Consider the following 15,247-nt stretch of genomic DNA (forward strand, 5'->3'; position numbering starts at 1 on the left):
GTCATAATCTTCCTGGTCTGCTTGTGGGGCAGTGCAGCCATACACTACCCCATATGCAAGGTTTGATACCATACCACAATTTAGCCCTTAGTTTGTAAGTTTTTTGAGGTAGGGGACCATGGGTGAAATTCGTACTGTATTGAAGTCAACAGAAGTTTTGCCATTCACTTCAATGGTCCAGTATTGCATCACTTGTCTTTTTATCTGTCTATAAAGTATCTTGCAAATCAAATCACTACAAATGATAATAATAAATGTAATCATTTTAATTTAAACATATTTGTGTCAAAAGATTTTAGCTGGCAAGTTGATGAGTCATGATTGGCAGTAAATAGTGGAAAAACAATGATTTCTGTTATGCCTGTAAAGTCCTCTGTAGTAAAACAGCATTGACTTGGGGATCTTTGCAGAACTGGAAAAATATCCAGACTTGTGTATCAGAACATTCAGATTCTCAGGGCCACAGGGCATCAATGTGCTCTCTTCTGTCTTGCTTAAAATTAAGTGACTCTGCAGAGACTGATCTTTGAAACTTTGAAAAAAATGGTGGAAAAAACAGTTGGGCAAGTCTTTGCTGCTCTCAAGTTTCTGGGTGCATGAAGTCTGTATTTTCACAGGGATTTGGTGCAGACATATTGTCTCTAAGCCATGAAAATTATTTAGGGTGCCTGGAATATTTGAGCAACTTTGATGCTTTCGGTGTAGAGCACCTAGCAAAATTTGGTTCTTGTATAGTACTTTATGACAAATTCATAAAAATTCACACTAACTCATTAGAAAGTATAATTGGTCATTTTCAGAGTTAAAAGCTATTACCACAGTACAATGTGGCAGATCTTAATGGTCTTCTTCCCCTTGCCAGTGAAGATTAATTTACCAAGAAAGTTGATTTCAGTGATGATATCAACATGTTTTCTTGGGGGGGGGGTGGTATGGAAAACACACCAAGGAAGAGGTCCATATAGTCAGTTTAAGCCAGTAGAAAGATGTGTAGAGTGTTTCCATCTGCTCAGAAAAAGCAACACAAGGTAGGATGTTTGGAAGGGCTTGGGTGTGGCTGTATTTTAAAAAGAATAAGTTATGGAGGCTAAAATAGAGATATATAATATAAGCTTGTTTTAGCCTTAACTGTGCAGCGGCAATTGCCTGGCTATATAGTAAGGACTTGTCTACACGATGCGTTAATGTAAGCCAGTTGGGGTATAAATTCTAGTGTGCACCAGCATGTTGCGCACTAACTGGCTTGTGTGGACTCTGCTGATGCACGCTAAAAGGTCCCTAGTGTGCACTAACATAATACTGTTTGAAATGGGACTATGTAACAATGCTACATTAAGTTGCTACATTTGAGAGCCATATTAAACCAAAGGAGCTATGTCACAGGTTGCCCTCAGGGGACTACAGGATAATCATGAAGAGAGAGAGCATGCACTTCCATAGAAGAGATTTGTAAGACAGACAAGTGATTGAATACCTTTCAGTGGCATCATATGATTGATCCTTTTAGATTTCTTCTGACACCCTTCGGGTACTAGGTTCTGCACACTAATAGAGTTGGGGGGTTTTTAGATTATTTTTAATTAACATTTTCGTCCCACCCTCAGTTTTGCTCATTTTGGCCACTTTCCATTCTATTAAAATAGATGATTATGTGTTGTAAGAGAGAGAATATTAATGCTATCTTCTCATTTCTTTTATACTAGATAACATGTCCAGCAATCCATTAAAATTTCTGCCTAGGAGAGAATTATCACTATTTCAGAAAAAAATTATATGATTGACAATCTCATTTTATTGGAGAAAGTTGAGCAACTGCATTTTATGTTTTCATGCATTCATGTTGATACATGTTTATATAAATAAGTCCAGTTTTGTGTTAATTTTGCAACCTCACTAACTTAATTGGTTTCAGGGTTTCAGCTATTAAAAAAAAAAAAGGAGCAAACCAAACTATGATCTTTTAAAATATAAATAAAATGAATAAACAAACTTTTTGTTTGGCACAGTGACCAACCTGTGCAATTAGGAAGTTTAAAAAAGAAGCAATGAAATGAAATAATTAAGAACTAAAATAATCTAACACACTGAACATCAATATACTTACTGTATGGTAATTAATAATTAGTACTGTAATTTCACTTTTACAATCAAATTATATAATTGTTTGACAAAACTATCAATTTTTGTAAATGCCACTTTTAGCATTTATGTCAGTGCTACTCTGTGACTCATCTAATAAGAGGTAATCCTTAGTAAAAAGTTCAGATATCTTAAGAAGTTAATAAAAAAGCCCAGTTATACTGCCTGACTTTGAGAGATTCCTATTTCTTATTATGGCAGAACATCTCTACAGTTGAGGCTCTGCTGCTGAATTCACATAATAAAATTTGTTTCTTGAAGGAACATTCCATTTTTCTAGATGAAACCAAGTTATCACTTATGTAAATATTGCTGGACCAGATTTGCCAGTACATTCCATCAGCTTTGCACTAGTGTGGTGATACGAAACCTAAACCCAGAGCAGCACAAAGCAGCTCCAATGCACTGGTGAATCTGGCTCACCCATCTTTGTCATAAGCTGTTTCGAGTTTAATATGAAATGCGAAGTAATGCAGAGTTTGTTCTATTATTTGTTCTGTAAGTCTATCATAAAACCATCTCTCAAAGTTATTTTCTTCTGTATATGTATGCATTCTGTACATATTAGAGTAAAGGTATTTTTCTGCTTTCTGTTGGGGAATTGTTGGCCCAAATCCTGAAATCCTTACTCATTTTTTACTCTGTCTTTACACAGGCAAAAGTTCCAGTAAGGTTAATAGGAATTTTGCCTGAGTAAGGAATGAGTGAAGACTTCAGGAATCAGTCCTTTGAAAGTATAATACACAGTATACCTTTCCATAAAAATCAAACGCTCTTATCACAGAGACTTGTGGTATTCACATAAAGTGACAAAGTATTGCGCTTCCTTCTTCCGTCCCTCAAGCTTTATCCGTCTTGCTGACTACCTAATAGTGAACACTATGCATGTTCTGGCAGTAAAATCAGTCACTACTCTTTTGAGCTACCTTTCTGATAAGTTGAAAAGGACACCTGCTGCAGATGTCATACAGAAGTGGAATACAGAGGAAAAAATTGAAGTCTCTGAAAAAAAGGTAATTTTGTTTCAATGAAAACTAAGGCCAAGTTTTTAAAAAATGAGTGCATAAAATCCCTATAGTCCATAATGAGGCATATAAATAAGTGCTGTGATTTCAAAAGTTCTGAGTACTCAGCATGGCCAATGATTGCAATCTTAGCCTACATGTAGCATATTTTTCTGTTTATAGGTTGGTTTCAAAACAAAGATTAGAGGAAATTTTTGTTAGGAAAGTTTAAATTCTTGCATTAATCTCATTAATAGATGAATCTATGCCGATTATCATTTTCTTAGAAGGAGCTTCAACTTGCATTGTCTTGCAAAAGTTTCTGTTTATAATGTAGTGCACTGTTACATGTAATCTATGGCTGCTATAGTATTTACAGCACAATTAAAGAAACAAAAATTACACATTTGTAATCCTACTTTCCCTCCCATTTGCAAGCAATATGTGCCAAATGGGCCTTTGCAAATAAACTTATATTTAAATCCCTAGAACTGGAAAAATTCCTGTATAACTGAATTGAGATCTCAGACTTTATATGGGATTTCTCTTCTTCCAGACTTTTTCTTTGGTGCCCCTTTTACCCTTTAATATATTCACAAATTCTCGGCCTTTGATATGGTGCCAAGGAGCAAAAGCATGCATTTACATGCATATATGGAAGCAAATTTCTGATCTGTAGCAAGGGGTACAAAAATTGCTGCTATTTGACAACGAACTGTTCTAAGGGCTTGATTCTGATCTTACTTACCACAGTTTTACACTGATGTAATTCTATTGACTTTGACAGAGTTAATCTTTATTATACCCAATTTAATTGAGATCAGAAGAATCTGTCTTTGCAAGTTTGCTAACAAAGAGTTTAGGGCTTGGTTTGGCTCCCGTTGAAGTAACAGAAATTTTGCCATTGATTTCAGTGAATCCAGGATTGACCCCTGGCATTTATTTGTTTTATCAAACTTTTTCATTCTTCTTTTTTCTGCTTAAAAGAAATGTGCAGCATCATAGAGAAAAAGTGATGTTTATTTTTCACCCAAGATTTTTAAAAATTTCCTGATCTTTTGAAATTTGTATTGTTTTGGTTTCATTGTTTCAGGCTGTGTCAGGGACTGCAGGGCAGGATGAAGAAGAATCATTTCTGCCCATGTTTCTTACAGAGTTAATTTTGGAGATCCATGCATTGTTGTTTGCACCATCTTTGGATGACTTCCAGGTCTGTTGTAAGAAAGTATTGATTTATCTTTTAGTTGCATGTTTTAATCAGTTTCACCGAACAGAAATGTCAGGATCGTGGGCCAGATTCACTGGTATGCCCTGCTTGTTTTTATGGAGTCCAGAGACACAAAGCAGCTGCAAATCTTGTTTCGCTGCCTGGTCACTAGAGTGGTACAAAATAGCCATAGCATCCTACTGATCCCTGTATGTTTGGTAGTGATCAATGGCTCCGTGTCTAGTTGGCAGCCGGTATCAAGTTGCGTACCCCAAGGGTTGGTCCTCGGGCCAGTTTTGTTCAATATCTTCCTTAATGATCTGGAGGATGGTGTGGATTGCACCCTCAGCAAGTTTGCAGATGACACTAAACTGGGAGAAGGGGTAGATACGCTGGAAGGTAGGGATAGGATACAGAGGGCCCTAGACAAATTAGAGGATTTGGCCAAAAGAAATCTGATGAGGTTCAACAAGGACAAGTGCAGAGTCCTGCACCTAGGACGGAAGAATCCCATGCACCACTACAGACTAGGGACCAAATGGCTAGGCAGCAGTTCTTCAGAAAAGGACCTAGGGATTACAGTGGACAAAAAGCTGGATATGAGTCAACAGTGTGCCCTTATTGCCAAGAAGGTCAATGGCATTTTGGGATGTATAAATAGGGGCATTGCCAGCAGATGGAGGGACGTGATCGTTCCCCTCTATTTGACATTGGTGAGGCCTCATCTGGAGTACTGTGTCCAGTTTTGGGCCCCACACCACAAGAAGGATGTGGAAAAATTGGAAAACGTCCAGTGGAGGGCAACAAAAATGATTAGGGGACTGGAACACATGACTTATGAGGAGAAGCTGAGGGAACTGGGATTGTTTAGTCTGCGGAAGAGAAGAGTGAGGGGGGATTTGATATCTGCTTTCAACTACCTGAAAGGGTTGGATCTAGCCTGTTCTCAGTAGTCGCAGATGACTGAATGAGGAGTAATGGTCTCAAGTTGCAGTGGGCGAGGTTTAGGTTGGATATTAGGAAAAACGTTTTCACTAGGAGGATGGTGAAACACTGGCATGCGTTACCTAGGGAGGTGGTGGAATCTCCTTCCTTAGAAGTTTTTAAGGTCAGGCTTGACAAAGCCCTGGCTGGGATGATTTAGATGGGGATTGGTCCTGCTTTGAGTAGGGGGTTGGACTAGATGACCTCCTGAGGTCCCTTCCAACGCTGATATTCTATGATTTTATGGTGCTCTCACTATAAAAATGGAACTGATTATGTGCTTTGGATCTCAAAGATACTTGTATGCATTAGGGATTCACCCCACACTCTCAGGTGACATCTCACATTTATACATACCCTTTACCTGATTGTCTCCCACTGCTGCCCTTTGGAATACAGACTGTTGCCTAATACAGTAACCACTCAGGATATGTCTACACTGCAGCTGGGAGCGAGCCTCCCAGCCCAGGTAGACAGACTTGGGCTTGTGGAGCTTACAATAGCGCACTAAAAAGGAGCTGTATGAACACTGCAGCAATGGCAGAGGCTTGGACCCTGTGGGTAGGATAGGCTTGAACTTGGGTGGCTAGCCCGAGTCTCTGCAAGTGCCTCAACCTGTGCATAGCTATTTTTAAAGCAATAGCACAAGCTGGCTACTGCATCTTCTTGGGCTAACTGAGTCTGCATAGCTTTCTTCAGCTCTTCTTCCACATCCAATGGTGCAACAGTGATATTCTGCATCAGTTGTCGGTGGGAACAAGCTCTTCTCTACAAGCAGAGTGCATTCTGGCTACTACTGTATTTTTTGTTGTGGGGAGTGATGGGTTTCTCTGGGTTCTCCCTGTTTGCTCTCCGTCTGAGGCTCCATCTAGTATCTTATCTGGCAAGAGCAGTGCTTAGCATGTTGCCTCTCCACTACTCTCCATTCCTGCTGGTCTGGAAGTGAGACATATTGATAGTCTGCTGTTGACCTTTGCATACATACAAATGCACTATATTTTGGAAATGTTTCACACCTAATTTGTTTCACAATTCAGAAGGATTCAAAGGGTGTTAATGATGTTTTCTGTTGTCTAACAGGAAGGTATTGCAGATATTATTAATCAGTTTCAGGCAACTGTGTTGTCTGTTGCTAACCTTGTACCTGATCAATACTTTGATGCCTTTACTCGTCCTATTATTAATAACAAAATTGAAGAAAAGACTTGTGGTGAAGGACCAAGTTTATCAACCATGTTTAAAGATGATAAGCATTTGCAAGCTATCATCCAGCAAATAAAGGTACCAAACAGTTTCAATTTTAGATTTGATTTTTTTGTTAAACATTAATTAATCAATGCCCCTGTGTGCCAAGTCACTTCTGAAGGTACTGCCCGTAGGGATGTCTAAGGGTGATACAACACAGTAAAGTTTGCATGCCTATCCAATCTTGGATGAGACTGGGCTAATAGACGCCAGTTATGTTCATGTGCACCTGTCCACAAGGAAGTTGACTGATACTACCAAATATTTTCAACCACCAAACTGACCTTAGATGGCAATGAGTATGATTCACCATTGATCTGAGTTAGATGCAGATTGGCGACAGAGATAAAAGACCTCTATTCCATTAACAATCTACTGAACCTTACAGTTTCTCCAGAAATTTTCTTTTAAAGTACCAAAAAGAGAAGTCAATGTATCATGTAGAATTGTTTCGATTTCTTCTATTTGTTTGTGCCAAGCAAATTCTTATGTACAATGGCTTTTTTGTGTAACATTTAGGAAACTGTGTATTCAGCATTTGAGGCAGCCAGCTTATATGCAGACACTTTTGAACAGTTTCGGTTATTTTTCAAAGAAAATGAAAGTCTTGACTTGGAAGCTCTGAAGCAACAGGAACATGGTGAGTTGTCTTTTTCTCTAATTTTTAACTAAGATTCTTTGTTTGTTTTCTGTGTTATTGCAGCAAATATCTGCAGTATTTACTCTTGATTTGGTTATAAATGTTCTCTAAACCAGTTTCCAGGAGAGGAGTACATTTAGTCATGGGTTCAAACATTTATTTACTCTCCCACACAAAATAATCTGTGACAGCGTGCACACAAGATAACAATGGAATGAACTCCATTTGTATCTGCAATAGTGGAATAAGCTGTATTTAAGCCTTGATCCTGCAACTGGATCTGCATAGGTGGCACCTGTGGAATCCTTTTAAAGTCGGTGCTGTTCCATGCAGGGGTCTGTGCTCATCTGATTGTGGGATCTGAGGCTTAGTTTGCACCTTTTGACTTCTTATCTGCTTATGCCCAAATAAATCTGTTAGTCTTTAAGGCCTCATTGTTTTAAGTATTTCAGTGTTTCTCCGGTGTACTAGGCAGATATTGATGTTTACCTGCACCATGCAAGGGCCACTGCCTCCAGCAGCAGTGCACGTTTGTCCCTCCAGCAGATGATTTCTTCCCTCGGCCCTGGCACAACCTCTCCCTACCCACTGCCCTTTCATAAGCTAGAGTAGGTCCCCATTCCCTTTATGTTTATTTACTCAGTGAGGACAAGTGTCATGCCTTTAAAAAGAAAAAGCTAATCAAACTTTATAGAACTTAATTTTAAAAGGCTTGGTTTTAGCTTTGGGCAAAGGTTCAGGTTGTTTTATCCAAATTGAATGTCTGTACCTATCTCTTAAAGCTGAACCTTAGTGTTGAAAGACTGACGCATAGCTCTGTCTGTAGTTTCAGTACATGGTTCAGTTGAATAGATGTTTGCATTTGTTTCTGTTTTAGATAATCAAAGTTTTAAATACGTTTTGTTCTGTTTACAACTATCTGATACAATTGTTCATACATTTTTGATAAATCGTTTTCACACAAAGTGTCAGTTATTATTTTTAGTTTGACACTGTCATTATAACACACAGGTGTTGATTTCTTTGCGGAACGACTGGAGAAATATCACGGAGAACACAAAGATGCTTTGGCTATAAAGCAGAAAAGAAATTTAGGCTTGTTGCTTATAGATGCTAGAAAACTGAAAGAAAAATTAATACCATCACCAAAGCGCTGCTTGGAGGTAAATCTACAGGCAATATAGCAAGAATTTATTCCATTTCAATTTTACTAAGATCAATGACTGCCCAGTGGTCAACAAGCTGGCCAGTTTGTTTTGTTTGAAGTCCTACCATTATTTATATTCTGGTACAAAAAATGTTATGACATCTCCAGCAATATCATGGGTTCCTCTCGTTTTTAAACTCAGTTCATATGCTAATTTCACAGGTACTTTGCAACATCCTTTAAGATGTACTGCAAAATATTACAATGCGGCATCTTGGTTGTAAAGTGGAGTATCTTACCATGAGCACACAGTAACAGTGCTTTGGGATTGTACTGGCTGCCTGTTTGTTATAGGTTCAAGTTTAAAATGATCTGCTCTGAAAAAGGCCTAATTGGCCTTGAATCTCCCTAACTGAGAACATTCATCTCTCCCTATGACATCAGTTGAGATCAGCGGAGGCTCTCGAGCTGGAGCTCCCTTGGTTAAAAAGAAAGGAGCTGCCAGCAGAGCATTCTACACTAGGGCTCTTCATCTTTAGAACTCACTCTCATCCAGGCCAAAATAGCATGAATTTAGTGACCTTTCACCTCTAGCTTTAAGAATATTTTACACAATCTACTATTTCCCTTTGCTTTCTAGGTTATTAACGATATGCTTCCAGTTATCGGGAAGAAAAAAGTGACTGCCATTATAGCTGAGGCACAAGATGCCAAATTTAAACTTGAGTTTCTCCCATCCACAACTACAGAATATGTTAATAGCCTGATATTCCTTGATGAAATTCAGGAACGAGTAAGTACATTCCATCTTTCAGGAGATGGGGGTGAGGGGCCACTGCATATATGTATACATATTTTATATATGTCGTTTATTGAAAAAGATGGGTAAGGAAGACCATGTATTCACATGCTGCAGACTCCCACAAAAGTAAAAAACAAAGTTTGTACATTATCATTTCTTAATGGAGCATCACTAGAAATTATAAGACTGGATCAGAGTTAATATCAAACTTGTGTTATATTTTTTTGCTTATACACAGCCAGTTCATTAATCAGGAATGGACTATTGAGCTGACGACCTCCATCGCAGAGATGTGTCTCATCACATCTCAGAGACAGCACAGTGGTGAGGAGTTTTGGTGTCACATTTCTATATAAAACTGGGAACTGTGTCTCAAGCCCACTATTCTGCCTTTACTGGTAGAAGCAGCTCAAGAAGGGAAGAACTCTCTCTGCTTAGTTTGCTGTTGAAAGGCTTTTTTCACGGCTATGTCTGGAGTTCTTTTCCCTCCTCCTCACTCCTCTCCTGGCAGGCTTCTGATGCACAGAGCTCAGTGGAGGACGTGACTAGAGAAAACAAGCATAGCAGGGCCACTATCTATGAGTATCCTTCTCTTCTAGCAGTGGGGTACTATCTAGCAGCCCCTCCAGCTTCTGAGACTGATGATTTTCTGTGCTGATACTGCATAGTGGTAACACTTACATGAAGAGCCTTTTCAGATGCTCCTCTTGTCAATGGCCAAGGTCCTTGGACAACTAGTTCACCTTCCCAGGTTCAGTCCTTCTGCCTTTAAAAAGGTGGTGCAAGATCAGAAATCTGACACAGGAAAGGTCTCTAACAGAGGTCCTAGTTAGTAGGATCAAGTTGATATGCCTCCCTCTTAGGCTAGGATGCACAAATGGAATTTCACTTGTGCCATGGGAAGTATTCGTACACGGTACAGGAAGAGGAACCTAATGATATCAGCTGCTTCTGTGCAGGGTATGATCAATGGCCAGGCCAATTGGCTGAGTCATCAGACACTCTCCCCATGACAGTGGGGGGATTGAACAGCAAGTGCTTCAGTCTTCCTGGAGTGGGGGAATCCACAGATTGACTCAAATGGCAACAAAAATGGTATCTGTTCTGCTCCAGGGAATGAGAAAGCAAGGCATGGAAGATAGACGCCTTCTCATTTAGTCTGTCCTTGTTAGTGTTTATGGTCATAAATACCATAAAAGACCTCCTGGTGCCAGGATTACGTGTGCTACCATGACCAAGGCATAGTTTAATTGACAGCTTAAAACTTGGAAGAATGAATTGTGAATTTGGCCATCCCAACTAGCTGGAGAAGTTGGGATCTTCAGAACCTGATGTATTATATGCAACATGGTCTCAGTGCTAAATCAGTTTCAGGCAAGACCTATATTTGGTTTTTGTTCAATCAATACATTAAGAATCCAAGTGGCTATATTAGGAGCTCTTATGATTCCTTCAGAAAAGAGACTCTAACTTCTCATCCTCCTGTGCTCAGATTTACTCATGCGGTGACAAAAATCTGTCCTTCTATCCAAACACCCATTGGCAGTCAGAAGTTGTTCCTGGATTAGCTGATGCAGCAGTCATTTGAACTGTGGGCTACAACCCCAGTGTTTTTTTCCTCTTCATTTTAAGTAGCTTATACCAGTCACCTCTGTGAGAAGGAACAGTATTTTGAACGTCTGATTAGTCATGGCAATGTGGTCCTACAGACAATCTTGGAATTCCTTTCTAAAGTTGTCCCTTATCAACTGCACCAGGAGATTTTTTTCATCCTTTTTGTACAAATCTTTCTTACCTCAGTGAGATAAGATGGCAGCTTCTGGACATGTTAGCTGTTTCAGGGTCAGAAGCATTGGAAGTTGTCTGCTGGGCTTGTGATGCAGTTTACCAAGCATATGTAGGGGGAAGCTGTGATATCAGAAATCCTTGGCAGTGAGCTGCCACTGCATGCTCATGGGTGGTGTGGCCAAACCAATAGTCCATTCCAGACTAGAGGATTTCCTGTTATGAGGAGACAGCTTTTACAGGTAAGGACAACGCTACTTGTTTTCATTTTTAAAATGTTTCTAATTATTGCCAGCTGAAAAATGTGTACTTATTGCATTCACAGGTGGTGAATGCTGTGCTAAACATTAAACTACATTTTCAAGTTTTAACCTCCCTTTTTCAGCTGCTAATAATTTTTTCAGATTGAAATCTCACACTTTTAGTAGCAGCAAAATCCATCGTCTCCAAGTGGGAACCAGAACATCCAGAAATAGACTTACTTGCAACCAGCAAAATAAAGCAAACTGAGAGAGTAACTGTGTGTCACTGCCTAATATTTTGGTATCAAAACTCTCTATAATGGAATAAAATGGTAACATAGCATACTGTATGCTAAGGGAGGGTACATTGAAGAAGATGCCACAAGTCCAGCCAAACATTTCTGTATTCTCCAGCAGCCGGGACATACTCTATTTTCAAACAGTAGTGATATAAGAAACTAAAAAATTCAGGGACAAGATTAACCTGTTAATTTTAGTCACATAAAAAAATAATCTTTGGCTAGGATTTGTTTTCTTCTCCTTTATTAAAATTATTTTCTATAATAACCATATTTTGATACTGTCAGCAATGTAACTAAGATTAAATAATGGTAAGGATTACTTAAGAAAACATGGTTGATTCACAGTAGTTGAAGATGACTGTTTTTGCAGATTGAAAGCCTTGAAGAAGAAGGAAATGTGGTAACTCAGATGTATCAGCTTATTGAACAGTACCAAGTACCAACACCTCCTGAAGATTTTGCTCTTTTTGCAACTCTGAAACCATCCATTGTTGCGGTTCGCAATGCAATTGACAAATCAGTGGGTGAAAGAGATTCCAGCATTACCAAATTTTGTCAACATTTAGACCAAGATGTTGTAGAGCTAAGTGAGGAAGTGAAAGAAGTTAAACAGCAAGCCCAGGTTTGCAAAGAGCAGTTTACATTATTTTTATACTGTACATAATTTCTGCAATTGTGTTTTATTATAACAAGACAACTGAGCAGTAATAAGGACTATAAAGTTATCAACAGTCTATTCAACAATGTGAAGTAAGGTTTGATCTGTAATCCGATGCAAATGCTCACATTTTAAATTGTGCTGTATGAGATGAAGAGTTGCACATTATTTCTGAGGTCAGGATTTGGCCTTATGGATCTAAATATATAGGACCAAATTGTATCTTCTGCACCAAAACAGAGCTGATCTTTTCACAGTGGGTCTCTCAGGGACTGGACTTCTCCCCAACCTGTCTCAGAGCTTCAGCAATGTCCCACATACTTACTGCCTCTTCGTGTGATGGGGTTCATCTGCTTGGCACTTGCTCCTTCACCTTCCTGCCCTCACCCCAAGGTCCCTGAGCAGCAGGGTACAGTGAGTCACCATGAAGCTGGTCTCTGTGCCTTCTCAGGGGCTGTGGACCCCACATGGAGTCCCAAAATCCTCATCTTCCTACCACTAGCAAGGGAACCACACCAGTTCTATTGTAACCAGGGTGTTGTGGATAGAGGGGTAGGATTTGATCTGTAATGCTTAGACATATTTTGAAACTTACATGTTTTTAAAAGTGAGAAGCAATTCTTCTGCTGTACTCTGTGCTGATTAGGCCTCAACTGGAGTATTGTGTCCAGTTCTGGGTGCCACATTTCAGGAAAGATGTGGACAAATTGGAGTAAGTCCAGAGAAAAGCAACAAAAATTAATTCCCTTTCAGTCCTGTGATTCTATGATTCCATGAAAAGAAAAGGAGTACTTGTGGCAAGTACTCCTTTTCTTTTTGCGAATACAGAGTAACACGGCTGCTACTCTGAAACCTATGATTCCATGGTTATGGATATAAAAGGGATCATGACTTGCCCAACTGCAGGTTTTCCTCACAGATGTTGTCATAAGCAATCAGGTCCTGGAAAGATGCCCTTAATGTGTGGCTCTAACCATGGCATAGTGAGGTTCCATGATCTATTCAGTTACGGAGCTAACCTTCACCAACTGACGACAAATTGAAGATGGCGGGGGGAGAATATATTTTTCATTTATAAAGAGAAGAGATTTGATCTAGAATCTTTGAGACTTGATAACTTTTCCATACCTATTTACATTGGTCATTTAAAATAGATTAAATCTCATCACACGTATAAATATTAATAAATTTTAATATTGAAACATTGATCATATATATCACTGAGTTTAAAACTTATTTCTATTAGCCTGGAATATAGAATGTTTATAGGAATATAGGAGGTTTATCTCAACCTGAACTAAAAGCTAAATTTAACAAAGTAACAAAAAGTTGTTTTTGCTAAACAGGACCCACAGATTTTGGATATTGCAGCTAACCAAGCCAAAGTAAAACAAATTCTGACAGAATTGCAAACCATTCTGGATGAGCTACAGAAACGGGCATTCCAGTATAAATCCTACCAGAAGAATTTTAAGGTAATTTTTCCCCTCAGCTCTTTGCTGGACTTTTATGAAGCCTGAATTGAGCTGTATTTTTTTGCAGTATTAAACAAATGTTTCTGAATAGCAGAACTTTGTAAAGCCAATGCCCTGGCTAGTGTCTTTTTGGAAATAGGTATTTCTTGCCCAAACCTGCTCATGCACAAGCAAAGGCTGGATTGAGTCTCCTATGAAAAATTGTTTGTGTGATGTCCTAATTAAACCAATGGATTTTGTAATTTTTGTAAGCATTTTAAAGAGACTTTATGAAAATCACAATCCCCATCAGCTACGTATGCGGGGGGGGGGTGGGAGTTCAAGGGACTAACAAAGACCCAGCTAGAAGTCTTGGGATTGTTTGTGGCTCACTTCCGATAAGGCCCAGGTAGGCCCATGTCCTATTGCACGTTTACTGGTATATCGTTTCCTAATCAAACAGGCTCATGAGGGAGTCCAGATGTCCGCGCACTCTACCTTCTTTGATGTGTCTGCATTGAAGGAGCTAATGCACTGAAGGAAGTACCTTGATTTTATTAGAATTTTCAGATAATACATGGAACAGCCTGTGGCAGTCACCTGGACTTCCCCATTGGCCTCTTCAGCTAGGGAAAAAAATGCACAAGAAATGTGCAGTAGGGAGCAATCCTCCATTGGCAGGGAGTTGGGCTATGTCTTTTAATAGGTCTTTTTCCTCTTTAGACTGTGAATCCGTTGGGCTTTGAGATTCCTTATAGGCTTGGAAACCAGAGTTCTTCTGGAGCATAATCCTTGTAAGAGCTACATTAAAGAAATAAAAATGACAAACACTGACTTCATTTGTAATATCTATGAATCATCTGTTGTTCGAGGGCCTCATGAGCATTAGATGAGAGCTTTGCCACCACGCCTGGATGTTTGTGTGGCTAAAATTTAATGCTGATGAGAACTGCTGATGACAGGGAGTTTGTAAGCTTTGTAAGCACTCACCTTACAACTTACTTGCCTCTCAGAGGGTACCTACATTGCTGGAATGGCCACTAGAGCTCGTAACTTCAGCTGGTACAATATCTGACAGTACAACAGCTGAGACATCTTTCAAAGGTCCCACTTCTCATAGTTGAAAGCACTGGGTTACACAACTGTATGTCATAACTTCTAAGAACTATATTGGAGGAGGCTGTAATTTCCTTGGGGTTGGAAATGTGCTTTAAGTGGATACATATGTACAGCTGTATCAGTAGGTTTAGAGGGGTAAGTAGCACCAGCATGCCGCTGGAAAGAACAGACTTTTTTGGAAGATGTCCGTTTGCTGGTTACTAACCTAATGCCATCTTTGGGTAGCACCTGGATCCTAATAATATTTAGGTGGTCACAATACCATCTGAAAACATGGGCAGTTGAGTTATCATAAATTTGCTTTGGTTATGGGTGATAAATAGAATTATTGCAATCCGTTAGCGTGAGAGAACTCCTCTACCTGTAGTTAAAGGGAATGTCACTGATGCGTCTCAGGACTGGGTATACTATGGAAATCAAATAGAGCTTTTCCAGCTTCTTAAAGCATATCTTTGTTTAGTGATGAATATTCAGCACAGATGGAGAGAGCTATTTTAATGCAATGTTTGTGCCTTGGCA

At 39.3% G+C, this 15,247-nt stretch overlaps 1 protein-coding gene across 1 annotated transcript in view; it reads left to right on the forward strand.

Moving 5' to 3' along the window:
• Positions 1 to 15,247, forward strand: part of DNAH6 (dynein axonemal heavy chain 6) — a 190,118-nt gene that overhangs the window by 12,605 nt on the left and 162,266 nt on the right. The window contains exons 9-16 of the mRNA XM_043514942.1: positions 2,984 to 3,152; positions 4,237 to 4,353; positions 6,415 to 6,615; positions 7,099 to 7,219; positions 8,231 to 8,382; positions 9,007 to 9,159; positions 11,868 to 12,119; positions 13,502 to 13,630. Of these exons, the coding sequence (XP_043370877.1) occupies positions 2,984 to 3,152; positions 4,237 to 4,353; positions 6,415 to 6,615; positions 7,099 to 7,219; positions 8,231 to 8,382; positions 9,007 to 9,159; positions 11,868 to 12,119; positions 13,502 to 13,630 (1,294 nt within the window). The remainder of the gene's footprint in view (positions 1 to 2,983; positions 3,153 to 4,236; positions 4,354 to 6,414; positions 6,616 to 7,098; positions 7,220 to 8,230; positions 8,383 to 9,006; positions 9,160 to 11,867; positions 12,120 to 13,501; positions 13,631 to 15,247) is intronic.

This window comes from Dermochelys coriacea, chromosome 5, assembly GCF_009764565.3.
Source record: "Dermochelys coriacea isolate rDerCor1 chromosome 5, rDerCor1.pri.v4, whole genome shotgun sequence".
Lineage (NCBI taxonomy): Eukaryota > Metazoa > Chordata > Testudines > Dermochelyidae > Dermochelys > Dermochelys coriacea.